Below are 19,274 nucleotides of genomic sequence, written 5' to 3'. Positions count from 1 at the left end.
CCTACATCATTACAATCTGCACAGTATCTTTGGCATATCATTTAGATGAGCAACCCTTTCTACCTGGGTCATTTTATAAGATGTACTTATAAAGTGAGAATTTGGGAACTGTATATTCAATTGGTGTAAAGTGTTAAAACTTTTATATTACTTAATTTAAAATATAATAAACAGCTGAAAGGAACTTCTTATATGATATGTCTAGAAGAAGGTATAGATTTATTTTATCTCTTTATAATGAAAATGGAGAAAGTTATTTCTTTGTTAGAATACCTTACAAAGTCTACATGAAACTATTCAGATTTGTGTTTTAAAATGACTAAAGTTGAATAGAACTGTATGTATGTAGAAATTATTGTAAGTATGTAAGAATAAGTATGATATGTTGGGATTTGTTAAAAATGAGCTGTTCTTCTGAAAATTACTGAACGACGTCCATTTATAACATGCTAATACCTGTGATTCAAAAGAGGTATACATCAAACATATTAAAGCTAAGATCGTGTTAAAATGGGATTCCTTTTCTCAGTCAGAAATTAAAGGGAGTTCCATGGAGCCACCATTACTACCCTCATGTGCCTTTGTGTCTTATAGTCTAGAGTTCTTTTGTTTCTAACCAATTCATTATACCTATGTATTCTCTCTTTTATAGTTCAGCAGAAGAGCAGTTTCACTGGCAATCACAAGGTAAAGTACAGCTTCTTTTTTTTATTGAAGTATAGTTGATTTACAGTTTTGTGTTAGTTCCTGGTGTACAGCAAAGTGATTCATATATATATATAGATAGATATAGATATATTCTTTTTCATATTCCTTTCCATTATGGTTTATTACAAGATATTCGATATATTTCCCTGTGCTATACAGTAGGTCCTTGTTGTTTATCTATTTTACATAAAGTAGTTTGTATCTGCTAATCCCAAACTCCCAATTTTTCCATCCCCTACCCCGTTTCCCCTTTGGTAACCATAAGTTTGTTTTCTATGTCTGTGAGTCTGTTTTCTATTTTGCAAATAAATTCACTTGTATCATATTTTAGGTTTCACACACAAGTGATATCATATGGTATTTGCCTTTCTCTCTTTGACTTACTTCACTTAGTATGATCATCTCTAGGTCCATCCGTGTTGCTGCAAATGGCATTATTTCACTCTTTTTTATGGCTGAGTAATATTCCATTGTATATATATACGCACCACATCTTCTTTATCCATTCTTCTGTTGATGGACATTTAGATTGAAAGTACAGCTTCTTGATGAGCATTTATACTTACTGCTGCATATATCTCTGTTGATTAATTTTCTTGTGAACTTTAGGAAGAGACTTATGAAAATGAATATGACAACACATGACACTAAAATTAGATGAAGCTGTTCTGATAGCTCAAGATTTCGTGGGAGTTAAGTTCTCCCAATTCCCTAGGAACTTTATGTTCTTCATGGATACATGGACTTGGCTGGCCTTGGTTTTTAATGGTGGTTGACCAAGGGTTACAATGTGATATCTAATGAGCATTTCAAAAAGATAGTATCTTTGGTTAGGATATTTTTTATTATTAAATGATAGTCTTAAGCTTTAGTATTGACATTACCATGTATTTGTTCATGTCTTTAAAATATTATATTTCAGATGGTCAAAAAGATATCGAAGATGAGCTCACAACAGGCCTTGAATTGGTGGACTCCTGTATTAGATCACTGCAGGAATCAGGAATACTTGACCCACAAGACTATTCAACAAGTGAAAGTAAGTCAAATGACAGTTAAGCTTGAAGACAATTAAAATATAAGAGCATTATGTCATTAATATTATAATATTATTATAATTTATATCATGAGTCATATCTAATAGGACTTCAAGATGTGTTTATACTTGTTTTATCCATTTCACTCCTCTCTCACCTACTTCCTTCCAACATTACCCCACACTAATTCACATTTGATTAGAAACTCTCTTAAGTCAGTAATTATCATCTAGATTTCTCACCAATTATTGACATATTGGTGATCCTCACCAATTCTCTGATATCCTTTTTAGCATCTAGAGTAGCACATTGTACGAACTCATCATTTAGTTGTTTAATCAACACAGTGTCTGCTTTAAAGTTAACTATCAATGCTTTACTCATACAGATTATTGTTGGTAGAGATCTTAAATGGTAGAGCAATTATATAACAAAATAGAAAAAAAAATGATGTAACGTATGCAGTACTACTTAGTACCATGCTATAGTACTATGCAATAACTCCTTCTATTTCTATGTTTAGCTATCTTGCATAGCTATATTAATCTCAATAGAATATTTAAAGATTTCTTTCTTTTACTTACATATTTTTCAACCAGAGTAGCTGAGGCTTTGAAATTAAAGTTCTATGAATTGAAATGAGCTTCATTTTAATAAATTATAAAATTCTCTTGACCTATTTTAATAAAATCCCACAAAAAGCTAAAAATCAAATCATTAAAGTGTACCTTACCCTGATAATTTCTACATGAGAAATCAGTAGAGCATTTTATTCCTTAATTTAAAAAAGTAAAATTTCCTTGAATACCCATCAAGGTTTGCTATATAAAAGAAAGATATAAGAGTAAGATAGCATAGTGATCTCAAAACCATTTAATTTATATATTAGTTCATTTCTCTATGATCTTTATAATACCACGACTCTTAGGGTAACATCATCATGAATATCCAGATTTATTTTAACCATATGCATCCCTTTAATAAAACTCCTAAAGTAAGATGCATGATTTGTATTATACTTGTTCTCTGTGTTTTATATTTTAAAATGTAAGATTGCTACCTCTTTTTTCTCAAAGTCTATAAATATATTTCTTTTGTAGGGGTAGTTGTAGTTAGAACTATATCTAATTAATATTTGAGGCACATGTACTCATTTTATTATAGAGTAAGGAAAGCAGAGATAAAATAATGTGTCTTGGGAGGATGATATTGGCTATCTTATTTTTTATAGAATAATAGAGAAATATATTTTATTATGATTTTAGGAGGGAGATAACCTTTTATTCATAGAAAGTACAGAAAAAAGAAGGAAGAAAAGAGTAAATTAAGAAGCAAATTAAAATAGAAGTGATAAATCAAGTATATCAATCTAGCACTATATGTAAGCACTAAATTCTCTGAAAAGAATGAAAATTCAAATTTGCAGTAAATGTAAATAAAATAGTGATGTTATGTTTAATATACACACTTATATTAATGACATAAATATTGAAATTAAAGGAATAGACAAAGTAGTGACAGCAAATACAATGAACACAAGGAGTGGGATTGGGAAGAATAATGTAAGGTGACGTGGACTTTAATGCAGAAGCACTAAGCAGGGTCAAAAAGGAATTATCCAGTAAAAATATCTTAACTTATAATTATGTGGTAAAATCTGGTGAATATGTATGTGCCAAACAAAATGGCACCTGAATATTAAAAATTATTAAAAATGTAAGAAGTTGATGAAAAATATTGTGAACACTTTTTCTTTTAGTATTCAGAATCAGACTGAATCCTAAAAGAAAAAGCCACAGAAAGTTGGAATAAGTAATTAACAAATCAACACATTAAATAAATTAAAAACATTTTTTGAACAATAATAAACACTTGTTATATATGTCCAAGGAAAATTTATAAAAATTGATCAGCTGATGGACTGTAAAGACAATCCTAAAAATTAAAAAGCATAGGAAGGCCACGTTCTTTGATGATAACTCAGTAAAATTAAAAGTAAATAATAAAATGCTAAGCAAACATATAATCACATTAAAATTAAGAGACATACTTTTGGCTACTGTGAATCAAAACGGAAGCAAAAAGAAAATTACATGCTATTTACAAAGCAAATAGAATAGCAACATTTTATAATGAAAACATAAGTGTATGGTAAAAAACTGCACTCAGAGGAAATCAGAATTTTATTATTAAAAATAAAAGACAAAGGAAAGAGATGTGTATTCATTACTGGGACACCTTAAAAAGAGTTAAATAAACCAAAAGAAGCTAGGAAGATGGAAATACTAGAAGCAATTCAGAGATAAAGTAATATAAAAAACAGTAGAAGAAATAAATAAATGAATAGTAAAAGAGATAAATAAATAAAATAATAGAAAGGATAAGTATATGAACTTTAAAAAAAAAAACTTTAAGTCAATTAATAATCCTGAATTTCTGAATTGAGACACTCTGCTACACCCAGGAGAAATAGAAAGAACTTTTAGTGTTCACTTTTGTATTTCTGCAGAATGTTTTCAAACACTATCTACAAAAGATTTATCTTTATTATGGGAAATTTAAATACTCCAGTAAGATTTTTTTGAAATGTATTTGCTAACTGCTGAATTAGTTGGTTTTCAGAAATATTACTTAGTTTATGTTATTAGGTAGTGAATTATCTTTTTGAAGGCTCCTAGGATTTCAGTTAATTATTCTTTTTGGAAGGCCCTGCTTCCTTGTTTGAAGATAGGAAAAGAAACAAAGCAAAATAAAAAAACAAAGCAAAGCAAAAAAAAAACAGACAAAAAACACAGGTGATGAAAATGCCACTTGAAATTTTTATACCAAAATATCTGAACCACAGTGAAATGTGGAATATTTATGTTCTTATGAAATGTTTGTTCTTAACATTTTCAGAGTCAGTTTGAGACTGAACGAATTGAATAAAGTTTAGGAAGTTAATTTAAAAATATTGAGTAGACAGCTATCATTTGGGGGATCAATTATTGCTAATTTTAAGTACTGAGACTATCATAAATTAAAAATCCTGGGCTTCCCTGGTGGCCCAGTGGTTGAGAGACCGCCTGCCGATGCAGGGGATGCGGGTTCGTGCCCCGGTCCGGGAAGATCCCACATGCCGTGGAGCGGCTGGGCCCGTGAGCCATGGCCGCTGAACCTGCGCGTACAGAGCCTGTGCTCCACAACGGGAGAGGCCACAACAGTGAGAGGCCTGCGTACCGTACCGCACAAAAAAAAAAAAAAAAAAAATCCTAATTGCTGTTTGTATTTGCATCAGGGTCCAGATGGGAAATAGAGTCTACTCAAAAAAAGTTTAACTGAAGAGAATTTAATTAGGGGACGATTTACAAAGAACTGAGCAAGATTCAGGGAGCAATCAATGCCTGCAGAAGTACTCAGGGGGTAGCAACCGATGGAAACCCTTGCTACCCTTAGTCCCGAAGGAAAAATCGAGGGACTAGTGCCAGCAGAGTCAAGAGGTGAGGCTGGCGGGAGCAGAGAAATAAATATCCTGGCCTCTCTCTCCTCTAACCTCTGATGCCCTTCTCGTGCCTCTCGCTGGCCAAGTCCAATCATAAACCAAGTGCCAAGTGACCCTTGTGATACAGTCTCTGTGGGGAGAAGGGTGGAGAATGAATATGTGGAACAAAGAGAATAATCAGCACAACCTTCTACTCAATACTAGAACAATATACGTGTTTATATTTATATAAACATAACACATATAATATGTAATGGCTCTTTGACACGTTTCATATAATTAGCACAAGCCTATGAGATTCCGCTCGTCCCTTGTTTGTGTGATGATTCAATCAATGGACTCATTAGCTAGAACAGACATGAAATAGCTGATGCTAAATTGGACCTGGCACGCTGCCCTTGAGAGCCAGTGTCTTAGTCCTAACCCAAAAGAGACTCAAACAACATGAAATACAGTCTAAAACCAGCTTGAAACATTACTACAATGGCAACCAGTCTCAGCCCCTAAGCACATAGTACGGAATTTGTTGTTTAAAAGCTTTTGTTATCTTTCTTTCCAAGATCTGGTTAAAGTAGAATTTGAATCTTAGTAAACCCATCTTCTTGACCCTAAGGCAAGCAATAACTGCTCTAGTATACAGACTGTAGCATCCTACAGTTATCAGTGTTTTCCAACACTTCACATTTTTTGCAAAGTGCCATCGTAAACAATATGTAAATCATGTGTACAACCTCTGCCACCCACCACTACTTTGTGACTGCTGGCTGTGTAATTTCAGTTCTAATAAATACGTGTCATGGAGTCACCAGAATTGCTGCTGCTTTACTGGGAAAAAAAAAAGCTATTGACAGAAGCTCAGGGCCATTAGCTTCTCATATAATATACAGCTTGACCTAAACTGCCATGGGCCAAGTACCATATTTAATCCATGCATCCTTGGAGATACAAACTCAGAAATAAGGGTCATTATATCTCAGCCAAAAGTTAATGAAAGTATTTGTCGAAATCAGAAAGAGAATGGACTACTTGGGGGAAAAGGGCCTATATGTTTATAGAGATTGTTAATTTGTTTAATTATTATATTTTGAAATAGCAAGTATTTTTCTATAGCAGCTGGACAAATTGAAATTCCACCATATCCTAGAAAATCCCAGCATTCAGTAGGAAGGAAATCTTAGGAACTTAAGATATTCTGAGTATTATGGCAAAGAAAACAGTGTTATCTTATTGAGCTCTCAAATCAGAATATATTCAAGAAATCAAGAATCAATCATGTAAGTTACCATTCTGAGCAGGTAAAATCCAAATAGAATAATCATATGTAGTTTGACAGAAGGGAATATATTACTTACTCTTGATTTGCAGTCTGTCATTTTCATTTAATTACTGTGAATATACTTAATTCTATGTGGTGAGAAAATTGTTGAGAGATCAGGTTATTAAAATGCTATAAAATGTTATCCCATATATTCTTATGTAATAATAACAAAGGTAAGAGACATCCTTGTGAAGTGAATATTTTCATAACTCCTGGCAAGCATGGCAACAAAGGATTCAGAAGTGGTTTAAGAGTATAAGATTTTTATAGTAATTAGAATAATCAAAATAATAAATATATACATAATGTGGCTCACAATATTGATAACCTGTTATGGTGGAAACCAGGTCCTCAGTTAGACCCGATGGGGTGGAGAGCCTCTGGGTAGGGGTTCAAGGTAGCCCATCCTGCCCTTGGAACCATAAAACCTGGATTCAAGTCCTACTGTTCCCCTCACTCCACCAGTGGTTGACGACTGTCACCTGGGCTCTGGAGACCCCACGTCCTTTCCTGGACATACATTTATTCAAGTTAGTTGAATACATCCTTGAATTGTTCATTTCTTGTGAAATTACTTCATCATATGCCCTTTGGTCCAAATTTTGAAATACAAACACGAGAGTCCCCTCTGCAGAAGTTTGTCATGGTTCAAGCCTGAAGTCGTCTGATGCTACATGTGTCCTTTTGTTTCCTTTCCAACTTCTCTCACACCCACCTCCTCCACTACCTTTGGCGTTATAGAGCCAATGGGAAATTAGCAGTGGAAGGTGTGAGCAAAAAGTGAGGGAAATCACCCAGGTAGCCCACAGGCTGTAGTGATATCCTCCAGGGAGCTATCATTATCTTTCCCTCCAGATTTTCTCTCCACCTGTTTTTCAGCTAATGTTCACTTCTTTATCTTAAATTTCCTTCTTTCACATAGACATTTAAGAAGCATGCTATACCTTCTCCAAAGGGGTCACCAGCTCAGAGGCAGACCTCGGAATTGAGACCTTGTCTTGTTCTTGTGGCTTCAGCTTCCACCACTGATGTGCAAAGATGTAAAATACCAAGTGCTTCTTATACATTCCCTAAGCAAGAGAAAACAATGCAAATTTCTCACTAAAAACATCATTCTCATCTGTGTAATCCAGATCTCCTGGAATCAAGCACAGAGTTTAGAGCCTGGGGAAATTTTTTTTTTTTTTTTTTTTGCGGTACGCGGGCCTCTCGCTGCTGTGGCCTCTCCCGTTGCGGAGCATAGGCTCCGGACACGCAGACTCAGTGGTCATGGCTCACGGGTCCAGCTGCTCTGCGGCACGTGGTATCTTCCCGGACCGGGGCACGAACCCGTGTCCCCTGCATCGGCAGGCGGACTCTCAACTGCTGCGTCACCAGGGAAGCCCATGGGGAAATTTTTAATGAAAATATAATTGGGTTTTGAAATTGTCAAGGCACTCTAGGTGCACAACACACAAACATGAGGGTCAGATGAAAGCTGGTGGAAGTGAGGAAAAAGTAAAGAGGCAGAAAGCTCTGGTGAGAAAGTCAGATTAAGCAGACTTTTCCCCAGGGCACAGTGGAGGGAGGGGTCTCCTGGTAATACCTTATGGAGATGTCATATAGGATTCCCCCAGAAGTTAAAACATTAAAACTGCCACTTATCAAACACTAAGTTACTTCAACAGCAATTGATAAATCAATTGATAAATCAATTGATAAATCAAATCTTAACATACTGGCTTTTTATTGTATCACTATAGGCACAGGTAAGTGTTACATTCTTGTTTTAAACGTCTGTATTAAGCACTTATTAACTGTAGCACAGAGAGTCTCTGCCCTTGTGGCATTTACATTCTAGGCAAAAAAGGCTGAAATCAAACACTCTAAATACTGTAAAGTCAGGTAGGTAGTTGCCTCCAGCAATGACAAAGCCAGTGGGGAGTACAGTAGGACAGTGTTTCCCAGAGTGCACTTGGGATTCCTGGGGGTCCTTGAGAACTTTTCAAGGGGGGCTACAAAGGCACCCATTTTCACAGTAATCCCATGATGCTCGTTGCCTTTCCATGCTCATTTTCACACAATGAGAGCGAGAGTGAGAATGAGAGTCACATAGAGAACAGACTTGTGGTTACCAAGGGCGGGGCGCGGTGGGAGAGGGATGGAGTGGGAGTTTGGGGTTAGCAGATGCAAACTATTATATATAGGATGGATAAACAACAGGGTCGTACTGTAGAGCACTGGGAACTACATTCATTATCCTGTGATAAACCATAATGGAAAAGAATATAAAAAAGAATGTATATATATGTATAAATGAATCACTTTGCTGTACAGCAGAAATTAACACAACATTGTACATCAACTATACTTCAATAAAATAAACAACAACAAAAAAAGAATGAGAGGCACACATGATGAGTGTTCAGTGAAGCTTCCCAGATGCTACGTGGCACTTGACAACATCATTGCTCTAACGGCTCATGGAAAGTGTGTGATGCAGCCTTCTCTTTTAAACACTTCCCAGTTTTAGTATCGTAAATAGTATTCTATGTCACTCATATGGTAAATAAAAGCTCTTTGGGGCATGTGGGGTCTTAGTTCCCCGACCAGGGATTGAACCCGTACCCCCTGCAGTGGAAGCGCCATCTTAACCACTGGACCGCCAGCGAAGTCCCAAAACTACTCTAGTTTTGAGAGGATGTTCAAAGGGCCAGGAAATCATCCTTTGTGAGAAGATACTTGACCTAAATAAATGTGTGAGCAAACCATGCAGGCATCTAGGGAAAAGTCTGTGATTTGCAGCAAATCAAAAACTGGTTCTTTAAGCTAGTGTAATTCCATAAATACATTGTAATGTTTTCAGAATTTGGCTTTTAAATTTTGTTTTCTCCTAAACTGATTTGTATTAGTTTTCTATTTCTTTTCACAGTTATTGATAGTGAGAAATATAAATCTATTATCTTTAGACTGTTAATTTATAAAGAAATATATGTAATGCTTTTCCTCATTTTGTGCTACATTAATTTTTTTAAATGGTAAATAATCCAAAGACAAAACTGTTCAAGGAAATAGTTGGGGACTAGAGCAAGCTATAAAAATACCATTCTATAGGGCTTCCCTGGTGGTGCGGTGGTTGGGAGTCTGCCTGCTGATGCAGGGGACGCGGGTTCGTGACCCGGTCCGGGAGGATCCCACATGCCGCGGAGCAGGTGGGCCCGTGAGCCATGGCCCCTGGGCCTGCGTGTCCGGAGCCTGTGCTCCGTAGCAGTGGAGGCCGCAGCGGTTAGAGGCCCGCATAACGCAAAAAAAAAAAAAAAACAAAACCATTCTATGATTATAACATTATGTAAAAATCCCATGCCCAGTAAAATTCTTGAGCTGTACATTTTAAACCAAAGTTTTATATTTGAAGTTTATTTTTTGTGATAAATGTCATTTTGCTCATTTCCCTCCATTGTATACAGATGTAAAGAAACTGAGTTATTGTATTTAGTGTGAAAGCTTTACCCATCTTTGGTTATTTCACATACAGTAGTCAAACTTGAAAGAGCGGACTAGCTAGGCCAGTAGCATTGATTGAATCTAAATCAGTTTAAAAACTAAATGAGTACTTCTGTATTCTTGGGACCATTAAAGTTCTCACTTTTAGTAAAGCATTATACATTGAAAGGAGCTGACCAGATGAAACTGATATTCTGAAGAAAGAGACTTAGAAATCAAGTTTAGGAACACGTCTGCCTATAGAACAACCACATCAGCCCTGAGCTTTCTTACATAAGTGGGTCGCTCGAGCTTTTGCCCCCAGTTAATTTTAGGGATGGTAGATTTTAGGTTAGTGAAACTCCTTCCTGTGATCTTTTCAAGTTACTAGTGAAGATCAGGAGAAAACAACTAGTTTATCACTACTAACTACCTCTTATTCCAAGTGGGTTTGTAAATTGGCAAGTTCATCCAAAGCCCATAAAGAGGAAACTGCGGCTATGAATGAAACTGATTAATAGTGCAATTTAAGCAAAAGTCAGTACTTGTACGGTGTAGAGTTAACTTGCAGTTAGATATGACTAAAGTGCTTTAAGCTTGATTTAAATCAGTTCAATCACCTTACAAATAATTGACAATTTTTCTCATTGATTTTCAAATTTATAATAGCCCTTTTGTGTGTGTATATATATACACACACATATATATACATAATTTCCACTAGCTATTTCCTTTCTTCTTACTCAACATTTTCCACTAAAAGATTTCCCCTTTCTTTTTATGTGTTGCTGCTCTAAGATTTTATTCTCATTTAAAATAAAATAATACGTAACCTTCAAATTATTCTTAGCCTTCCACAAAGATTGGATAACAAGAGAGTGGAAATGAATGGAGATTCTCTGACGGTTATCGATGTGTGTGAATCTTATTGGCTTTATTTTTCATGGTCTACGTAAAGATGAGATTTTATATTATTTTGAAAGAGTCAGTTTAACCTAAGAGTAAGTAAAGAATGTTTCTAAACTTCCTGACAAACGGAAATCTAAACAAAGCTGCCTTTGTCAGTTATTCGGTCCTGAATTTGTCTGTCTCAACTTGTGTGTTTATTATTCCTGATCATCCTGAATTAGCAATCTAACAAAACATTCATTGAGCGCCTATGCGAGACATTGCCTAGACCTCATAGCTGTTTATTTCAGTGCATTCTTGTCAATAACTCTTTTGATGGTAAAATAATCCCTCAGAATTAAATTGATATCTTAGTTACCACGTAGAGACCTTGTCTTGTTCTTGTGGCTTCAGCTTCCACCACTGATGACTTGGATAATTACATCTCTGTCCTAAAATTTCACTAACATATAACCAAACTTTGATCTTGGAAATTTTTTAAGATCTAGAAAGAGAGTCAGGTCTGTTAGAGCCAGTATTAAAACCAAGCCCAGGGCTTCCCTGGTGGCGCAGTGGTTGAGAGTCTGCCTGCCGATGCAGGGGACACGGGTTCGTGCCCCTGTCTGGGAAGATCCCACATGCCGCGGAGCGGCCGGGCCCGTGAGCCATGGCCATTGAGCCTGCGCATCCGGAGCCTGTGCTCCACAACGGGAGAGGCCACAAGAGTGAGAGGCCCACATACTAAAAAAAAAAAAAAAAAAAAAACCAAGCCCAGACTCCCTTTCTAACTATGTGAACTCCCACCATCTCCAACAACTCTGTAATTTTAAGATTAAGCCTGTCCTTCCCCAAAAAACGGGGTCCGCAACATATGTCTCTTGCTAATCCTTCCCTTGGAATGACATGTGAGGGGAGTTTTTGCTTTTTTCACACTCCTTTAGTGAATATTTGCTGAGTTCTGGGACAGATGTTCAACTGAAGCAGACCAGAATTAGCAACTGCCAATAAATCACCTTAAAACTTGTAGAAACAGAAGGTGTGCACCTGACACTAAGAGTTCTGTCTTGTCTGCTCGGCTTTCTAAAAGGACTTACTCTGCACTGTGGGAATCTCCCCAGCACCCAGTGCAGTGTCAGCGAGATCCTGCTAGAGATCAGCTGAAGAGTGGCCAGTCATTTCAGCTGTCCTTCCCTTCCTGTCTACTTAGTCCCCAAATACCGATGAGCTTTTTAAAAAGGATGCCTCTTAAATGTGCACTTTCTCTTCCCTCCTACCATGGCCACTACCGCAGTTCATGTTTCCTCCATTATTACCGGTTTCCTTTCTCTGCACTCCAGGAAATCCCTGGCCTCTAGTGTCTCCAAGTATCCAATCCCAGAGTCCTGCTGCTTTCACATGAATGTTCAGACTCCCTGTTTTTATCCTATTACTCTACTTCTGTATAATACTGTACACATATCTCTGTTGAAATTTCTCAGAGTCTGGTCTATGCAGAGTGTTAAGGTAGCATGATGGGGGTAGGGTTAATTTCCTCCGGGCAATCAGGCATCAGGGCAGGCTGCATGGAGGAGGTAACATTTAAACAGCACTTGAAGTTTGAGAATGTTTTGAGGTTGATAAAGACGGGAATTTCAGGCTAAGAGAGAACTTTCTCTTCCCCATCTCTTGGCTCTGACACTAGGTTTTATTTGGTTTGGTTTTAATTTCAAGCCATTTTAATGATCTATGCCTTGTATGTCTCCTTTGCAGAATGAAAGCTCACAGGCTGTTGAAAGAAAACACTGATATATGGGACAGTACTATAATAAGGTTTTCAGGACAAATTCCAATCAGCATTTTATTCTCAGATCATGTGGCTCAGTAATTAGATAATTAGATAATAATAATAATAACCGACATTTGTGTAGCAGTTTATATTTTTCCAAGCACTTTCACATCCATTATCTCATTAGGTACTCAAATTTGTAGATATTAAAATTTTAGAGAACAAATAATGAAGCGTGGAAAGAACACACACTCTGAAGCCAGAATGCCTTGCTTGCACCAGGCATCAGTGTGTGTGGTCTCAGTCATTGGGACCTTCAGCTCTGTCGTCGTAAAGGGGGATAACGTCACGTTTATTGGGATCTTGTTAAGATTCCAGGGGTTAATAGATGTAAACTGCTCAAGACAGTTCCTGGAACTTAGCACTCAGGAAAGGTGAGCTGGTATTGATGTCCTCATCATCATTTTCATCATCATCATCATCTTCTTCTTCTTCTTCTTCATCCTTATCTTCTTCATCATCATCATCATCTTCTTATTCTTCATCCTCATCTTCTTTTTTTTTTTTTTTTTTTTTCTGGTACACGGGCCTCTCACTGTTGTGGCCTCTCCCGTTGCGGAGCACAGGCTCTGGACGCACGGGCTCAGCGGCCATGGCTCACGGGCCCAGCCACTCCATGGCATGTGGGATCCTCCTGGACTGGGCCACGAACCCGTGTCCCCTGCATCGGCAGGCGGACTCTCAACCACCACGCCACCAGGGAAGCCCCATCCTCATCTTCTTCTTCATCCTCATCTTCATCATCATCTATGCTTTCATAAACGTGGAAATGGACTAGAGTCCACCAGGTCTGCTGAGTTCCAGTCCTGGATTTTTTTCCAACACACACCTGCTCTAACTGGCATGATTGTGACCCAAATAATGACTTGGGAATGCCACTTTGTACACCTCTGGCCTTTTCTTTCTTTCTTTCATACTTTCAAAGTATGTAATTTAATTAAGGTTTACAGTTTTCTGGGACCAATATTTAGCTAAAGGAGACAAGAATAAGCAATTCCAAATGAAGTCTTTTTTAAATCCGTGTAAAGATAATGAGTGCACATAATCAGGAAAACTCTATAAACTATCTAGTTAATTTAAGGAGAAACTGACTATATGTTTTAGTGTATGTTAATACAACCTATAAGTGAGTCTGAGGTTTTATGCAAGAAATGAACACTTCAGCCTTTCCATCTGCTGAGGTTGACTTCTGCCCCACTCCTGGAGGACAGCAGACTTCCTCCAGCCAACACCTTGAATCTCTAAGGAGAGGTTTTTTGGGGAAGCAGTACCACAATCTGAGGCATGAAGATCTCTCCCGCAAATAAACTGATGAAAGAATTTTTCAACCTTAAAATGTTGATGTGTGTATATGACTTCAGTATGCTTTGATGTTAACCAACCACAACTCCCAGAGCTGAAGGTGGAAGACAAGAATAGGGTCTCATCTTCATTTTACAGAGTGTACGACACTGGCCGACCGCTTAACCTCTCCACACTCCTGTTTATACTTCTCAGAATAATGACAAACATACAAGGGCATTTTTTTTCACGGGTTGCTAGGTGGTCTTTAGTCAATTCATATATTGATATTTGAAGACATATTAAGATATTGGTATAACACTAAGATGCTCTTCTAGGATCAATGGCGGGCCCCATGTCCCTCAACTCTGTAGTTCCTTCGGAATTTCTCCCCTCTGTCCATTTGGAACTAGTGTGTCTTTTTTTTTTTTTTGTCCATACCATGCAGAGTATGGGATCTTAATTCCCCAACCAGGGATCGAACCAGTGCCCCTGCCTTTGAAGTGTGGAGTCTTTAACCACTGGACCACCAGGGAAGTCCCTGAAATAGTGTGTCTTGAGCAGATTAGGGGCACATACTCTTTTGGCTTTTATCAGTTCATCAGTAAACAGTTTCCCCTCTCCTTCCTAGCCCCCAGGGCTGAGATATTTTGAATAGGACCCCTGGGCTTAGCTTTGAGGACTGTCCCAAGATGGAGAAGGTCCAGAAAGGTCAAAGAAGTCACCTGTGACCTCTTAGGTCAATGTCCTGGAAGCATACATGCGAGAGGGTGGCTTCTGCTTTTGGTGACCTAATAGGACACGGTGATCGACTGTTGCCCATAGTTGAAGTTTCCTCTGAAGCAATTAATTACACTAAAGGCAACATTCCATTTCCCTAGCTGGAATTTTAAATCCTAGTCTCTTCCTGTCCCCACTGAGCATCCCAAGAAATCCTCTTACATTGTCCCCATCCCCCAATGGTGGATATACTTCATGTCCTCAGGAATACAGCCTAATTTTACCTCTAGCCCAAACAAGACTTGATGGAAAGTCCTAAGTTCTTGAGAAAATAAAAAAATCATCATTTAAAGCCCAAAACTAAAAATGTTTTTGAAATCTCTGGAAAATTGTATTTTCTACCCCAATGCACAGTAATGTTAATAAAGCTAATCAAGAGTTAGTTACATGTAAATTTTACTTTTATTATAAACTAATTAAGAATTGTCCTGTAATTTCAACCTTTTTCATATTCTCGTATATCCGTCCTCTCTAAAATTGGAGTGAATAAATGCCATCCATTTGAAACCTAGTAAGCAATGGGAAAATCATTCTAAAATGCATGTGGTGTTTTGGCTATTGTCCTGACTGTTTTGTCCTTGCCAGGTGCTATGTCAGGGTTGTAATATTATGATATATTGCTTATTGTTGCAATTACCTTTGTCAAAGTACCTCTTGGTTCCGTGCTTGACATGTGTGAACCAAGCAATGAGACAGAGAATCGTGGTTTGTTTTCATGAAGTATTGATCAAATACACGACTGATTCTATAAAACATGCACAGGTTTGATTATTTCATGATGCATATTTCAGGAGCACATAAATCATATTTTTGATTGAAATTGCTTTAAAATGGGACTGTCTATTTGTAGTGAGGTGGATGGACCTAGAGACTGTCATACAGAGTGAAGTAAGTCAGAAAGAGAAAAACAAATACCGTATGCTAACACATATATATGGAATCTAAAAAATAAATGGTTCTGAAAAACCTAGGGGCAGGACAGGAATAAAGACACAGACATAGAGAATGGAGTTGAAGACACGGGGAGGGGGAAGGGTAAGCTGGGATGAAGTGAGAGTGGCATGGACATATATACACTACCAAATGTAAAATAGATAGCTAGTGAGAAGCAGCCGCATGGCACAGGGAGATCAGCTCAGTGCTTTGTGTCCACCTAGAGGGGTGGGATAGGGAGGGTGCGAGGGAGACGCAAGAGGGAGGAGATATGGGGATATATGTATATGTATAACTGATTCACTTTGTTATAAAGCAGAAGCTAACACACCATTGTAAAGCAATTATACTCCAATAAAGATGTTAAAAAAAACAAAAAACAAAAACAGGACTCTCAAGTGCCACCTTTAGATCCTGCCTGGAGAGCATTTGTAGGTTTCTAGAGACTATTTTATGAATCTATTCAGAATTGAAAACTTTGTTTGACTTGCTAGCTACATATGCAAGTTCATCAGAGCAAAGTCACATCATCTCTTTAAAAAAGCAAATAACCAGGACATGCAATGTTTTTGCTTTATAGATTGTTAAATTATTTATATGACAGTAAAGATTTTTTTCCATTTTATTGACATCTCCAAAAGTCTTTGCACTATTGTATCTGTTTCAACTTTCATTGCCCTGGAGATGCATTATCGTGGAGGAGGGGACATGGCCAGTGCAAGCCATTGTGTCAGGGTGGACTGTCCTGAAAGAAATAGCCAAAGAAGTCTCAGTGGGAAGCTGCCCATTGGTAGGTAGAATGCTGCCCACTAACCTTAAAGGCCCCCTCTTATTCTGCCGTGACTCACTCCCCTCCATTGAGCAGTGACCTCCAGGAGGATAGGGACAAGGGGGAAAGCCCTTGGCTACAGTTCAACAGTGTCGTCCCAGTACCTACCTCATTCTCCTCCATTTTGCAGTCAGTTCCCATCTGCCTCTGCCCCATCATTCGTCCTTCTTCCCTTCCAGAGGCTCTCCCACATCTCAGCCTGCCCATGGCCTGGGCATCAGAGACCACCCCTTGACTCCGTCTCCATGCCTGACAGCTTCAACAGCAGCAGTGGGGAAACTATGTTCTTGGCATCCAGAATGAAACTCTGAATGCACTCCCCGTAGATGCATTATATTCTGGTGATTAGCCCTATTATACCATTAGTATGGATTAAATGATTTTTTGCAAGCTATCGCAAACTTCACCATCTGGTATGTACTATTTTCTTGGGACTCTGTTTTCTAAATTGCAAGAAAAAGGATTATAACTGTACTTTTGTTATGCCCTTCATGATGAAATTGGGACTGGATGGAAATGGTTTTATTTCCTTCCTTGACTTTTTTTCCAGAAACTGTAGAGATTCCGAAATACCAGGTCTTACCTATTTTAGCTAATTGACTTATTATCCAATATCTGATGATGAAAAACTATTTTTGCAATTTTTAGACATTCCATCAGGGAATTAGAGGGAAGGGTAAGGTCTTGAAGGCAAAGATTATGTGAACCTATGCTTATTAAGAGAAGACATGTTATTTTCCCGCAAAATAAATGGCCCATGTCATGTCAAATCTGAAGTCTCATTTGAAATAAATAAAACATGTTCTGTCCTTAGAAAGAAAGAAGTAAGGAACTTGAAGTTTGTTTATACTTATTAGAAATTATACTATTGTCTAAAAAACAGCCAAAGAGGCAGATTAAGGATGGGATAATGATTATACCATAATCCATGTGTATATAATTACCCTCCTTCAAAAAAGAAGTGGCTTTGTATGATGGTTAAGATAACATGAGAAAACTTGTGATGCCACGTCCTCCCTCCCCCACGCAACTCACTCTACTTACCCCAGTCCCCTCTAACACACACAGTCAAAAGTACTAGTATACTTACACTCTTCTGTACTTCTTTTCATTCCCAAAGTGAGTATGAAATTTGATTAAAGAAAACTTGCTTACAAAGGAAATGGGCAAACTGTGGCAAAGATCCCATCTAAAAAGAACGTAAGAAAATAAACCACATTTTCTCATACAATGTATGATTAAATAATGAGGCCAGGAACTCCTTTCTCCATCACTTGTAGTACCAGCCACGTTAGCGGCACCGATTTAAACACCGTATCTCCTCTTTGTTCTCCTACTGTGCGTTGCTGTGATGGCAAAGATAACCAGCCATCAGAGATCATGTGAGATCAGGGTGAATTCTACGTTGTATGAGAGCCATTAATATTTTACATACTGTCTACCCTTCAGGCATTGAGGTATTACATCACTATTTATACAAGAGAATGTGTTACTGATTGGAAGGTTTTGAGTGTTTTAGCATCCTGATAATTAAGTAGGAGATATAATTATATTAATGCAATTAACACGTATCAAAAGGTAGACCTTTCAGTTATTTCAAATGTTTCCGATATTGTCTGATATAAAAACAACTGCTTGATTAACTAATTTGTCTTGTTAGAAATGTCTTTATGTAGGTCAGGATGAGATCATTTGAAAAAAAATCTACTCTTTGGAGAACTTTTAAACCACCAAAAGAAAAAAAAAAATCCCACTTAAGACCTGGAGTCGAATTATACGGTCATTTTAGTTCTCAGAATTCAAAGCATAGATGGCTGGAATCATGTGCGTGTTATAATTCTAGGCTACTCTTCAATAAATAATACATGTCATTTCTGCTTCACTGAAGCTGTCACTTACTGCTCTAAATGACTTTCAATGCAGGGCCCAGCCTGCTCTCCCAGAGTGCACTCCAGCTCAATTCCAAACCTGAAGGGTCCTTCCAGTATCCAGCCAGCTACCATAGCAACCAGACCTTGGCCCTGGGTGAGACAGCCCCGTCGCAGCTCCCAGCCCGCAGCGCACAAGCCCGAGGTGCAGGCCAGAGTTTCAGCCAGGTACGTGTGGGGATGGGGCCCTCTGCTGTGTTGGACTTTGGGCTCCAAGGAGCCAGGCAGGAAGCAGGGTTGTCAAATGGCTATGGTGTCTCCTCCTGCCTTTTTTACGAGTGCTCTACAACTTTGGAGAGATGCCCTCTGTGCTGTGAGTGAAGGAAATGAATAATACAATATGATTATAGAGTAACTCGGAGTTGTAAGCATATTTTCTGCAGGAATGTCTGTGAACTGCTCATGTTCTATCTGCTTTATATATACTTACCTATGTAAATATGCAAATGTGTGCCTGGTTCCTATTTCCGTGTTGATATGTGATGTAAATATGACATACATTCTGAGTTTGTAAGGGCACCTGGAACACATTTTCTCTCCATAAAAAAAAAAAAGCATGAAATTATTATTTGGGGTTAATCATATAAAGGAACACAGTATAAATGCATCAACACATATACAGAACTGTTCTGAAAATAATTGTGATTAGGGTAGGAATAGTTACACTTTGTCAAGTTTGATTTTGAAATGTGCCCTTAGTTGTTTCTTTAAGATATGTACTTCTTCTTATAGTTTCAATGTACACATTTATTAGCTGCAGTTAAAATCAGCTCTTGGTAAAAAGTGGCTACCAACCTCAATTTT

At 37.7% G+C, this 19,274-nt stretch overlaps 1 protein-coding gene across 3 annotated transcripts in view; it reads left to right on the top strand.

The window, feature by feature from the left end:
- Nucleotides 1–632: 632 nt before the first annotated feature.
- Nucleotides 633–19,274, top strand: part of CTNND2 (catenin delta 2) — a 434,854-nt gene continuing 416,212 nt past the window's right edge. For 2 of the 3 annotated variants that reach the window (XM_065874257.1, XM_065874256.1), the window contains exons 1-2: nucleotides 633–687; nucleotides 1,631–1,747. In XM_065874257.1, coding sequence (XP_065730329.1) covers nucleotides 633–687; nucleotides 1,631–1,747 — 172 coding nt within the window. Of the gene's footprint in view, nucleotides 688–1,630; nucleotides 1,748–18,465; nucleotides 18,639–19,274 lie in introns of all 3 variants that reach the window. The other variant, XM_065874255.1, reaches the window with a different exon arrangement.

The sequence above is a fragment of the Phocoena phocoena genome, chromosome 3 (assembly GCF_963924675.1).
Source record: "Phocoena phocoena chromosome 3, mPhoPho1.1, whole genome shotgun sequence".
NCBI classification, from domain to species: domain Eukaryota; kingdom Metazoa; phylum Chordata; class Mammalia; order Artiodactyla; family Phocoenidae; genus Phocoena; species Phocoena phocoena.
The sequence above is the reverse complement of the archived record's forward strand: the minus strand, read 5'-3'. Positions and strand labels throughout refer to the sequence as shown.